The sequence below is a fragment of the Panthera leo genome, chromosome E1 (assembly GCF_018350215.1).
Source record: "Panthera leo isolate Ple1 chromosome E1, P.leo_Ple1_pat1.1, whole genome shotgun sequence".
In the NCBI taxonomy this organism is placed as follows: domain Eukaryota; kingdom Metazoa; phylum Chordata; class Mammalia; order Carnivora; family Felidae; genus Panthera; species Panthera leo.
Genome location: NC_056692.1, coordinates 46,209,429 through 46,221,302, shown reverse-complemented (window position 1 = coordinate 46,221,302; position 11,874 = coordinate 46,209,429). Strand labels below are relative to the sequence as shown.

Sequence of the window (11,874 nt, the reverse complement as noted above, 5' to 3'; positions counted from 1 at the left end):
CCCAGACTCGGTCATTGAACGGTGTGGCCACGCATTAACAGACCGAAGTCCTTAAGAGCTTGTCCTGCAGAGCTTTATTTGAAGGAGCCACACAAAAGACCACCGCTTCACTTCCACAGCTTCTTGATAGACATGTTTTTCTCGCTGTCCTTCTGCATGACCTGGAGAGAGAAAGCATTAGGTTACAAACCGAGCCGACACACGCTCTTTTCCCACTGCTCCAGAGACCCCGTCCACCAAGGCCGGAAGGTAGAGGCCTGTACCTTGGCTACTGCCATCTCAAAGTCCTCCTGCGTGACGTGGACTCGCCGCTCCCGCAGGGCATACATGCCGGCTTCGGTGCACACACCCTGAGCAGAGAAAGGAAGCCAGGCACTGTTGCCGTATGCCCTCAAACTCGGACCTTTCTGCCTCTGCCCCTCTCAACTCGGGCTCTCCGATTACCTTTACTTCAGCCCCTGACGCTCCAGGCATGAGCTCGGCAATCTTCCGCAGGTTGATCCCCCGGGTCAGGTTCATTTTCCGAGAATGAATCTTCAAAATGTCCAGCCGGGCCTGGAGAAGAGAGAGGAAAAGCCTGAGCCCCGTGGCCTCCCCGCCACAGCCGGAGCCGCTCCCAGCGCTGCCCGTCACAAACCTCCTCATTGGGGGGTGGGAATTCAATTTTCCTGTCGATGCGCCCAGGGCGGAGCAGCGCCGAGTCCAGGATGTCGATCCTGTTAGTAGCCATGATGACCTGAGTGCAGAAAGCGGCGTGGTGGCATCAACCGAGCCCTTCCTCGGGCTCACCTCACCCAGGGCCTCTCCTCGGACACCACCTCACCTTGATATTCTTGGTGGCCTCAAAGCCATCCAGCTGGTTGAGCAGCTCCAGCATTGTGCGCTGCACCTCGCTGTCCCCTCCGGAACCCCCCTCCAGCCGTGAGGAGCCAATGGAGTCGATCTCATCCATGAAGATGATAGAAGGAGCATGTTCCCGTGCCATGACAAACAGCTCCCTCACCATTCTTGCCCCTGTGCAGAGGCCAGGCGGGCGTTAAGGAGGCAATGAGCTCCCTACCCTTACTTCCCCCCACTCGCTTCTTCGTTTTCAGGTGTCTAGTCAGTTACCTTCCCCGATGAATTTCTGTACCAATTCAGAGCCAGAGACACGAATAAAGGTACAGTCTGTATGATGAGCCACAGCCCGGGCCAACAGTGTCTTCCCAGTGCCTGGGGGCCCATATAGCAGCACCCCCTAGAGAGAAACGGGAGAACTCAGGGCAGAAGCCAGCCCCCACACCACACTCCGTGAACGTTTCCTGAGCGCTCGCTCTGGGCTAGGTCTCACACTAGATGCTAGGAGCGTAAGTACCGAATGCCAAGGTCCCTCATAAAGCTTCTTTCTGAACCACCTCAGTGCTGCTGCGGCAGCCCTCTCCCCCAGCCCCTCTTCCACGGGGAGGGCCAGCTTAAGCGGGGTCCAGTCTGTCCTGAGCCCTGTGCTCACTCTGGCCGGGACAGGACGAACAGTAACAGCAGGGCCCTCCCGCAGAAGCCTTGCTTCTCACCTTGGGCTGTGCGATGCCCAGCGCTTCAAAGAGCTCGGGATGCTTGACAGGCAGCTCGATCACTTCTTTGATCTCCTTTATCTGCTTGTCCAGTCCACCGATCATCTCATAGGTTGAATCTGGCACTTTCTCCACCATCATCAGTGACACCAGGGGATCTACCTTGTTGGGCAATATCTTGTGCAGAGTGTAGCTGTCGTTTCTTAGAGCCACTCGGCAATTGGGTGTCACCTGGGCAGGAGGAGAGACTTCAGCAAGTGTTGTGGGGAGAGCTGACCCCAACCCCCCCACACGCCACACTCACATCGTTGATGTCGATGTTCTTGTCCACATCTACAACAAACTTGCCTTCGGGATGCACCTAAAGAAACGAGGGCTCGTGACCTTTCCCGACGGCCACTAAACCACCCACCTTGCCCAGGAAGACCTAGGAGTCCTAAAAGAACAGTAACAGGTGTCCCGGCAAGGCTACACACAAAGGTATGGGAACACCCTGGGCATTGGGCTGCTTCCTGGGGGCCATGGTGCCTTTACCTTAACCAACACTTTCTTCTTATCCATGGCCCGGACTACTTCCCCTACATAGGAGCCCTGTTCCTGCAGCAGCTGTAGCTCTTCCCGCAGTAGGCGAACTGGATGGGAAAGAGTCAGGGGTCACTCAGCTGCTTTGGTGTCCCCTCTCCCGTGAGTCAATTCAGTATGCGTGAATTAAGCACCATTTTAAAGTTTTGGAAGAAAGGCCACAAAAAGAAAGTCAAAACTTAGGTCTTCAAGGGAGTTACAATGGAGCTCAGGAGAGGCATGCGCATGAACAACCATAAAACAGTGCAAAGCATGACCTTGGACTCTAGGAGAAAACAATAAGCACCAAATGTGACGTCTCAATTTAGGGAAATCTGAACAATCAGACCTCGGACAAAATGCCCATATAGTCTTCCCATCTTTTCCTCCTCACCTTTTGCATTAAGCTCATTCCTCTGTGCCTGCAGCCTCCGGAGATTCTGGCTCTTGTCATTCACAATCAGCTGTGGAGGATAAGAAACAGAACAGAAAATATTAGAAGATTCAACTCTTGGCTAAGATCCTCAAGGCTGGTATGAGCCGAGTGACAGAAGAGTACAAGGCACCTGAACGTTACAGATTGTCTAACATGATCCTAATGACGCTATCCTTTCTTCCAAGATTCCCCCTGGGACCAAGGGCAGGCCTCAAAACAGGCTAGTTGTCCTAATGCTGGTCCAGGAATTATAAGCCCTAATGGAGAAATGTTACAGCTGGCTGTCATAGTTAATTTCTCACGGGTCAATAACATGGTAGAGTGAAAAGATCATTGGGTCAGAAGGCTAAATTCTAACCCCACTGCTGCCAATTAATAGGTAGATAAAACTAAGGAAAGCCATTTAAAAGGTCTGTTACCAAACTGTAAGTACACATGGATAACATCACCTATCCTGCCTCTTTTCAGGACTAGCATGAAGAACAAACGAAATCACCTGTAAAAGCACTTCAAAAATGATAAACCTGATAGCTGCAGAAGTACCAAGAGTTCAGAAATTGTCCTTGTGGTTGTCCTTCAACATTTTCCTTCAACATTATCCTTCAATATTTTCCTCATTGCTGTAGTTCTTGCTCGATCTGTCGGCTAGAGCTCTGGGTTGCCCAATTTTCATTCAGTCCCATGGAATCAGCATTATACAGACTGGGCAACTGTCTGCCCTCCTCCTCTCACCCTGCCCCAACCCCAGTGTGCTAAATCTTTTCTGAGCTTATGTCTTCTCTTTTATAAGAAACCCACTCATTCAGGCTTCTTCTAAAAAGAACGATCTTTGGCTAAAAGTTTTAACCTTTTAGGTTAAAACTTGACTCTTCACGATGTACGATAAACTGAATATCGATTACTTTCAAAGGGGTGGGAGTGAAGAGAAACCAGAGACAACTTGTATACTTGTTATGGTTGACTAGTTATTTCTTCCACTGCGCCCCCAGGGGAATAATATGGCTTGGTAGACACATGCTCCATCAATCCTTCACCCCTTTCTACCTAGAAGGGGGATGCCTCTGGACCTCTGGAGTCCGTCCTCACCTGCAATTCTTCAATCTTGGACAGATAATATTGGCGGAGTCCACTGCCTGCTTTTCCCTCTTCCAGCTCCATCTGAAGACACAGTGTAATTATTGAAAAGGCTAAAAATCCAAGGGAAAATCCCATTTCCAGCCCGGACTTTGGAGGAATGATTTGGGTTCGAATTTCTCAGTCCATCTCTTTAGAACCCTCCACTCCCCATGACTAAACTAAAAGCACAATAAGAGTGCCGCCTACCTCATAAGACTTTCAGGAGGATCAAGAGACAACATACACGGGAGTGCTTTGTAACGAATCAAGCGCTACAGAAACCCGAGGTATCATTACTTACAAGCGGAGCCACCAGGAGGATCGGGGGCCCTGCCTCCTGCGACTCGCGGACGGGCCGGTTTCCGTTCCCACCCTTCCCCTCACCCACTCTGGCTTCCACGGGGTCCTGTCTTTCTCTCCCGGCCCTTACCCGCGGGGGGCGGCACTGACACAGCAGATCCAGTCCCAGGCAGGGCCCCCTCTGGATTGGTCCGCCCAACCCCGACTCACCCGACCCTCTTGCCCCCAGCTGGCAGTCCACCTCGGATCACGCCTTCTTCGCATCGAGCCCCCAGTCCCCGCCCGGCCGCCGCAGCCGCCATACCTGCTCCGGTCCGTCAAGCGCCATCTTCCCTCTCCCGCAGAGACCGCCGGCATCTGAGCCGCCTTGGCGCGCAGGCGCAGAAGCAGGGGTTAGGGGCCCGACAACCCTGGCAGAGAAGAGTTCCGGGTCAATGGGCGGGTTGTGCGGCGAGAAGTTTACAAAAACAGAGGCCATGATGGGAAGGTGGCTACGCGAGGTCAGGCGCTTTGGAAAGAGATGAAGAGGCCACAGAATTCCTAAATTTTGCTCCCTAGTAACTCAGTTTTAATTCAGGTAACCTGTTCCTCTGGCCCCAACTTCCAACTTACTGTACTTGAGGCCACGCTCAAAATGGCGGACACTTGGAGCCGGGGACGCAAGCGACGCAAGCGGAAGCGGAAGTACGTGTGCTGTCCACACGTGCCGCTACCCGAGTAGTGAAAAAGGTGCTGGGGGTAGGTGTTTGCCGCACCGAAGTGGATTGTAGCGCTTCGGGAAGAGGCTTTTCGATTTCTACCTTGTTTCCAGATTGAGTGACACTACTCCCACACACCCCGTTCCACCATGGGCAAGAAAGGCAAAGTCGGGAAGAGCCGGAGGGACAAGTTCTATCATCTGGCGAAGGAGACCGGTGAGTCAGGGCCCGCGCCGTTGCCACCAAGAGAGAGAGCGAACGAATGACCTTTTCGATTCGCCCCTTTCCGAATATTGAGTTTGAATTTAGAAGACGGGGTGGTGGGTTGTGAGACCGCAGAACTCCTGGGAAAACGCCCCGCCGAGTTTAACGTTTTGTCGGTGCCCCCAGGTTACCGCTCCCGCTCTGCTTTCAAGCTGATCCAGTTAAATCGCCGCTTTCAGTTCCTGCAGAAAGCCCGAGCCTTGCTGGACCTGTGTGCTGCGCCAGGGGGATGGTGCGTAACAGCCGGTACCTGTGGCTCTTCATGGCTGTTCCTTGGTTTCCGGCCTTGGAGGACTGAGAGTTGCATTGGGGGAGGGAGGAATGCGGTAACAGTATCAGCCTCAAACTTCTCTATTGTAGACGTGGGTCGCAAAGAAAAGGTTTGAAACGTGTATTTTACATGCTCTGGCCAGTGCACCTGATAGCGGTTCTAATACACATGGTGAGAGTTCACATTGTCAAGAGAGGGAAAGGAACGGTCTTGGATTATTTTAATCGTTATTATTCTTTTATAGGTTGCAGGTGGCTGCTAAGTTTATGCCTGTATCCAGCCTTATTGTGGGTGAGTAACAGGTGGCCCTCCTGAGGGTTTAAAGGGGTGGGAGTGTGAGATACTGATTGTGTTCTACGTTTTCTTTCTCCCTGCTTGAGGCAGGCTTTTGGAATTCTCTGACCTGATTTCTTCCAGGAGTGGACCTGGTTCCAATCAAGCCTCTTCCCAATGTGGTGACACTCCAGGAGGACATCACAACGGAACGCTGTAGGCAGGTAACAGGAATCTCTCTGTCTCTCTCTGTCTCTCTCTGTCTCTGTCTCTGTCTCTCTCTCTGTCTCTGTCTCTCTCTCTCTCTGGTTTACATGCACACAGCCACATCTGACTTCTCACTACCCAGATCCCCTGAACGCAAGCTTTTTTCTGTGTAACATGACTTGAGCAGTGTATGCACATTCTGTATGACGAGGCTCATGATATGCTTAGTCTCCACTGCAGGTTTTATTTTAATCAGGAATGAGGTGTTTAGAATTGGAAGTGCAGAGATATCATTGAAATCTTTTCCAGTAGGCTTCCTAGTAGAATGTAACTCCCTTGAAGATGTATTGTTGTTGTTATTATTTTACTATTACATATTTTTATCATTGTGTCACCTGTGCCTGGCACAGGATTGGGCCCACTGTGGGCATTCAGCAAGTGACTGGGTAGACAAATCACTGGACCAGAGACCCCGTTCATAGCCATTTCTGTGTTCCTGTTGCTCTAGTCCCTCTTCTTCTCTGTAGGCCCTGAAGAAGGAGCTGAAGACCTGGAAAGTTGATGTTGTGCTCAACGATGGGGCCCCCAACGTTGGGGCTAGCTGGGTCCACGATGCCTATTCACAAGGTGCCAAGAGTGGGGGGCCTGGAGAGGAGAGTGGAGGTGGGCAAGCCCTCTGAGGCTGCAGAGGTCCTCAGCTAATTCTCTCTTTCCCGCAGCCCACTTGACACTGATGGCTCTGCGTTTGGCTTGTGATTTTCTGGCCCGCGGTGGCTGCTTTATCACAAAGGTTTTTCGCTCTCGTGACTATCAGCCCCTACTGTGGATCTTCCAGCAGCTCTTTCGCCGTGTCCAGGCCACTAAGCCCCAAGCCTCCCGCCATGAATCTGCGGAGATCTTTGTAGTCTGCCAGGGTGGGCATCGCATTTTTGTTCTCGTGACTCGGTTTCTTAGCTGCCAAAGCACACTTGCTTATATATCGTATCGTCTTAGGATTCCTGGCTCCTGACAAGGTTGACAGTAAATTCTTTGACCCCAAATTTGCCTTCAAGGAGATTGAAGTTCAGGCCAAGACTGTTACCGAATTGGTGACTAAGAAGAAGCCAAAGGTGTGTTTGGGGAATGGGACCACTCTCAGGTTCTGGAACTCCGGGGAGGTTGGGCCTGGTGGTTCTTATAGACAGCTTAGAAGGGCCTTTTTAACTTTCTTTATTTCCCTCCCTAAGGCTGAAGGCTATGCTGAGGGCGACCTCACCCTTTATCACCGAACTTCAGTCACCGACTTTCTCCGAGCTGCCAACCCTGTTGACTTCCTCTCCAAAGCCAGCGAAGTGAGTCCTGAGATTTGAGGGGTGGAAGGAAGCCTCAGAAACGTGAGCCCCAAATCTCCCGATTCCTTTCCTTACTCCCAAACAGATCTTGCTAGATGATGAAGAGTTGGCACAGCATCCAGCCACCACTGAGGATGTGCGGGCCTGCTGTCAGGACATCAAAGTGCTAGGGCGCAAGGAACTTAGGTGTGTGGCAGGGGCGGGCATAGGTGCCAGGAGCCCCAAAGGCAGGGAAAGGCCTTTGAAGACGCAGCAGCGGTTTCTTCCTCAAGGCGTCATTGGAGGAATTCAGCTAGCATCGGATTTCTGGGAACAGGATGCTGCTGTGCTAGAGATTGGGAGGGCGGGGCTAAAAAGGGGGCAGGGGCGAAGAGGGAAACGGCAGGGTCAGTAACGGTATTTCTGGGGCAGATCCCTGCTGAACTGGAGAACGAAGCTTCGGCGGCACGTGGCCAAGAAGCTGAAAGAGCAGGCGAAGGCAATGGACATCAGGTGAGGAGGGAATTAGACCAGGGTAGGTGTTGACTGTGTGTCGGTGGGGAAGCGTGTTGAGAAAATAAGCAAAGTGCTTGGACCCCGCGGTCAGTCTTAGCTCGGGAGAGGAAGAGGAGGAGGCTGATGAAGAGTCAACAGCCGGGACTGTGCGGCAGCCCTCGAAGGAGGAAGAAGAGGAGGAGCAACTCGACCGGACCCTGGCGGAGATGAAGGCCCAGGAGGTGGCAGAATTAAAGAGGTGAGGGGAGTGGGGAGGCGTTTGGGGAGCCCCGCTGCGGAGCGCCTCGGTGTGTGAAGCTGGGGGAGGGGGTGAAGGCACAGATGGGGAACCTTTAGAGCTGGGCAGGCAGGATTCCTCAATTGTCCGTCCCCTCAGGAAGAAAAAGAAGCTGCTGCGTGAGCAGAGGAAACAGCGGGAGCGTGTGGAGCTGAAGATGGACCTTCCTGGGGTTTCTATTGCAGATGAGGGGGAGACTGGCATGTTCTCCCTGCGCACCATCCGGGGTCACCAGGTGAGGGTGGGGTTAGGGCACACTGAGGAGACCGAATGATCTCACTAGGTATTTGGACGTGGGGGGCACTGAATGTCTGTTTTAAGTGTGCTGAATGTTCATGGCTCACGTTTGCTGTGTTCACCCATAAAATGAGAGGGGCCTCATTTTTGGGGAGAGGAGACAGGGGAAAGAACCCAGAGCTTTGTGCCTGAAAAGCCAGTAAGAAACATACGACTAAAATGACGAGATTAGGGGCACCTGGGTGGCTCGGTCGGTTGAGCGTCCGACTTTGGCTCGGGTCATGATCTTGGGCTTTGTGAGTTTGAGCCCCACATCAGGCTCTGTGCTGACAGCTCAGAGCCCGCTTCACATTCTCTGTCTCTCTGCCCCTCCCCTGCTTGCACGATCAAAAAAATAAGTAACGTTTAAGGACATTTAAAATGATAAGCTCAGGAACGTTTATGAGTGGGATGTGCATTTATTCTCATAGAACTAGAATATTAGAACTAAGAGACACTCTTTGCAGTAAGCTTAGGTGCTAGTAGATAGAGCCAGGGTAACTGGGATACCAGGACGCATGATGGTTTCCTTCGGAGGAGGGCAGCGTTCTTCCGTTCACCAAGACCAAGTTAGCACCTTGACGCCATAGGCTGCTAGGTGGTGCTTTCTGCCAAATACTGGAGAACCTGCTTTTCTATCATAAAAGCAGCATCAACAAGCACAGTGAACTTTTGCGGCCCTTGTGGGAAGGGAAACCAGGTCATCTTTGGTACAAGTGCAGGAGGGAGAGAGCACGGTGGTTCTGGAGCAGACTGCCAGAGGAGTTCTTTGCCTTAGTTTCCTTCTCTGTGAAAGAATAATAGAACCTACTGACCAGGGTTTTGGGGACGAATCGAGAGAGGGTTGAGGCATAATCACTGCTAATGTGGTAAACTCGCAAGAACAGCTAGCTTTGTTATTAGGAAAATGGATTTTGAGGTTGAGTTTGTAACCGAAATCATTCTTGTTAGATGTTATGTTGCCTGGGCTCTTTTATTTCGTGGAAACAAAACTCGTAGATTTATTTTCAGAAGGCAATGTGCTTTCTGAGAGTAATTTTTAAAGAATAACCAGCGTTTCAGACTATTTTAACATTTGATGTTATATATAGGCTTTGGGGTGTTTTTTAAAATTTATTTCTGGTACTATTGGAAGACAGCGCGTGGGATAGTGGCCTGGTCTAGAACGGGAGGTGTTAAACATTTAGTCCTGTCACTTCTCTGTATCTGCCACAGCGTGTTTTCAAGCTCTGCTGATAACACAGCCGGGCGGGGGGAAGCAGTAGTATGTTCCTTAGGAGTACTCTTGATCTCTTTGTTTCTGTCAAACTCTAGTTGTTAGAGGAGGTAACACAAGGGGATATGAGTGCTGCGGACACATTTCTGTCTGATGTGCCAAGGGATGACATCTGTGTATCAGATGTCGAGGATGACGACCCATCTCTGGACAGTGACTTGGATCCAGAGGAGCTGGCGGGAGTTGGAGGATCTCCGCGTCTAAAGGACCAAAAGCGGTAAGGGTGGCGGTGCGCGTGCAGGAGGGAGTACTGACCCCCTCAGTGTGAGTTTTGAAGCACAGCTGGTCGTAGGCATTGCCAGAGGGTGTCAGGGAGCAGGTCCTCCGGGGCACCCATCCTCCACCCATTCTCCTTGGGTCTGCAGTGTACGATTTGCTGAAGTAGAAGATGGGGACAAAGAGGAAGAAGAGGAGAATCCGCTGCTGGTACCACTGGAGGAAAGGACGGTACTGCGGGAAGAACAAGCCAGTCTGTGGTTCTCTAAGGTAAGAAGAGGTTGGCAGCCTAGAAGGATAGGGAATGAGCGTTCCCTGGGAGAAAGGCGGCTTGAATATTCCCCTTCTCAATCACAGGATGGCTTCAGTGGGCTTGAGGATGATGCGGATGAGGCCCTGGAGATCAGTCAAGCCCAGCTGTTGTATGAGAGCCGTCGGAAGGGGCGGCAGCAGCTGCCACCTCCTTCCAGTTTGAAGACCGAGGAAAAACCTCCCCCGTGCCAGGAGAAGGATCCAGCAGGGGCAGGGGCCCCGTCAGAGGCAGAGGCCACCAGTGGGCCTGGCGGGGAAGAAAGAGATGGCAGCTCAGACAGCGATAGCAGCAGCAGCGAGGATGGGGAGAGGTGAGTGCCTGCAGGTGACAGGAGAAGGGATGAAAAAGCAGTGGTTGTGACCGTTTCTCCACGTTCGGGGTTTTCAGCTTTGGCTGTAGACCGTGAGTTTTAAGAAGTACTAACATTTCTGATTTAAGTGGTGTGCGGTATAGCCTGGGAGGGTGTTTTTGGAAGTTCAAGTCTTAAATAGGAAGCGTGATTGAGGCGTGAGGCAGGAGTGGGTCTGGGGAGTGGCAGAACAGTACATGATTGTCCCCCTTCTGCAGTTGGGAACCAAAGCATGGAAAGAAGCGAAGCCGTGGGCCTAAGTCAGATGAAGACGGGTTTGAGATTGTGCCCATCGAGGACCCAAGTGAGCTCCACGCCTTATGGAATGGGAGGCGACAATGGAAGTTTCCGTGTAAGGAAGGAGGCTCTGACATTGTCCCTTTTTCTCTCTAGTGAAACGTAGGATACTAGACCCTGAGGGCCTTGCCCTAGGTGCTATCATTGCTTCTTCCAAAAAGGCTAAACGAGACCTCATAGATGATTCCTTCAGCAGGTAAGAGGGCCAGAAAGTCATGAGAAGTGGCCCTGACTGGGGGTGGGTAAGGGGGTGATTTCTGCTTTAGGAAGCCTGGAGTGGTCCTCAGGGCTGCTGTTCTCTTTCTGCTTAGGTATACGTTTAACGAGGAGGAGGGAGAGCTCCCGGAGTGGTTTGTGCAGGAGGAAAAGCAGCACAGGGTACGGCAGCTGCCCATTGACAAGAAGGAGGTGGAACACTACCGCAGACGCTGGCGGGAAATCAATGCGCGTCCCATCAAGAAAGTTGCTGAGGCCAAAGCCAGAAAGAAACGGAGGGTAGGAGGGTAAATAGTGGGGCTGCCTGAGTGCAGGGAAGGGCGCTGGGAAAAGGTCTCACTGAGCACCTACCCCCCACCCCCACCCAACAGATGCTAAAGAAGCTGGAGCAAACCAAGAAGAAGGCAGAGGCTGTGGTGAACACCGTGGACATCTCTGAACGAGAGAAAGTGGCTCAGCTTAGGAGGTGAGGGAGAGGGATCACCCTCAAAGGTACATGGGGTTGAAAAGTAGCAGGAAGCCTTGAACCTGTTCCTTGCATTTACAGCCTCTACAAGAAGGCTGGGCTCGGCAGGGAGAAACGCCAAGTCACCTATGTTGTAGCCAAAAAAGGTGTGGGCCGCAAAGTGCGCCGGCCAGCTGGGGTCAGAGGTCACTTCAAAGTGGTGGACTCCAGGATGAAGAAGGACCAAAGAGCACAACAAAGGAAAGAGCAGAAGAAAAAACACAGACGGAAGTGAGCAGAGAGAGCCTCTGAGAAGACAGTGTGAGGACTCAGAGGGGTGATTCTGGCCCCCCTGGTACCAGCTACAGTCTCGTTTGCATCCCGGTCAGCGGGTGGACGCACAGGTGGGGTGCCTAGAACTCTCAAGGTGGTCCTGCGTGGTGAGATGTCCTCCTGCCTGAAGGCAGGTGTCGGATCCGTCCTGTGGGGGTATTGAACACACATACCTTTTTTTAAGGTTAGTGTTGGGGTGGCATATAAATATCGTTGGTCTTCCCCCAGCCTCCTCCAGTCATCCAAATAAAAACCAGGGTACTTTTTTTTTCCTGACATTTTAGTTCCCATTAAGCGTTAACTCAAACACCTGGGTGTTCACACCATGTGCTGCACTGTTCTAAATCCTACTTTGTATGTACTCACTGTGAAGT

At 52.0% G+C, this 11,874-nt stretch overlaps 2 protein-coding genes across 4 annotated transcripts; one reads left to right on the top strand and one right to left on the bottom strand.

Moving 5' to 3' along the window:
- Positions 1–51: 51 nt before the first annotated feature.
- Positions 52–4,649, bottom strand: PSMC5 (proteasome 26S subunit, ATPase 5). 3 transcript variants are annotated; one of them, XM_042916282.1, is made up of 13 exons: positions 4,576–4,649; positions 4,174–4,373; positions 3,634–3,705; positions 2,506–2,575; positions 2,085–2,182; positions 1,855–1,911; positions 1,551–1,781; positions 1,111–1,237; positions 824–1,014; positions 638–736; positions 445–555; positions 264–350; positions 52–161 (listed from the first exon to the last, which is right to left on the bottom strand). In XM_042916282.1, exons 2-13 carry the CDS (start codon positions 4,318–4,320, stop codon positions 108–110), a joined length of 1,344 nt encoding a protein of 447 aa, XP_042772216.1. In that variant the 5' UTR covers positions 4,321–4,373; positions 4,576–4,649; the 3' UTR covers positions 52–107. The 3 variants fall into 3 exon arrangements, with proteins under 3 accessions (XP_042772216.1, XP_042772215.1, XP_042772217.1); XM_042916281.1 differs by lacking the exon at positions 4,576–4,649 and having other exon boundaries at positions 4,268–4,448; XM_042916283.1 differs by lacking the exon at positions 4,576–4,649 and having other exon boundaries at positions 3,634–3,734; positions 4,268–4,336.
- On the top strand, positions 4,455–11,829 carry FTSJ3 (FtsJ RNA 2'-O-methyltransferase 3). Its single transcript, XM_042916267.1, has 21 exons — positions 4,455–4,540; positions 4,775–4,877; positions 5,052–5,157; positions 5,441–5,487; positions 5,614–5,693; positions 6,204–6,303; positions 6,396–6,590; positions 6,670–6,785; positions 6,903–7,007; positions 7,093–7,193; positions 7,419–7,499; positions 7,594–7,740; positions 7,879–8,014; positions 9,370–9,548; positions 9,697–9,817; positions 9,905–10,170; positions 10,428–10,513; positions 10,603–10,702; positions 10,818–11,001; positions 11,094–11,188; positions 11,270–11,829. Exons 2-21 carry the CDS (start codon positions 4,811–4,813, stop codon positions 11,460–11,462), a joined length of 2,505 nt encoding a protein of 834 aa, XP_042772201.1. The 5' UTR covers positions 4,455–4,540; positions 4,775–4,810; the 3' UTR covers positions 11,463–11,829.
- Positions 11,830–11,874: the final 45 nt, after the last annotated feature.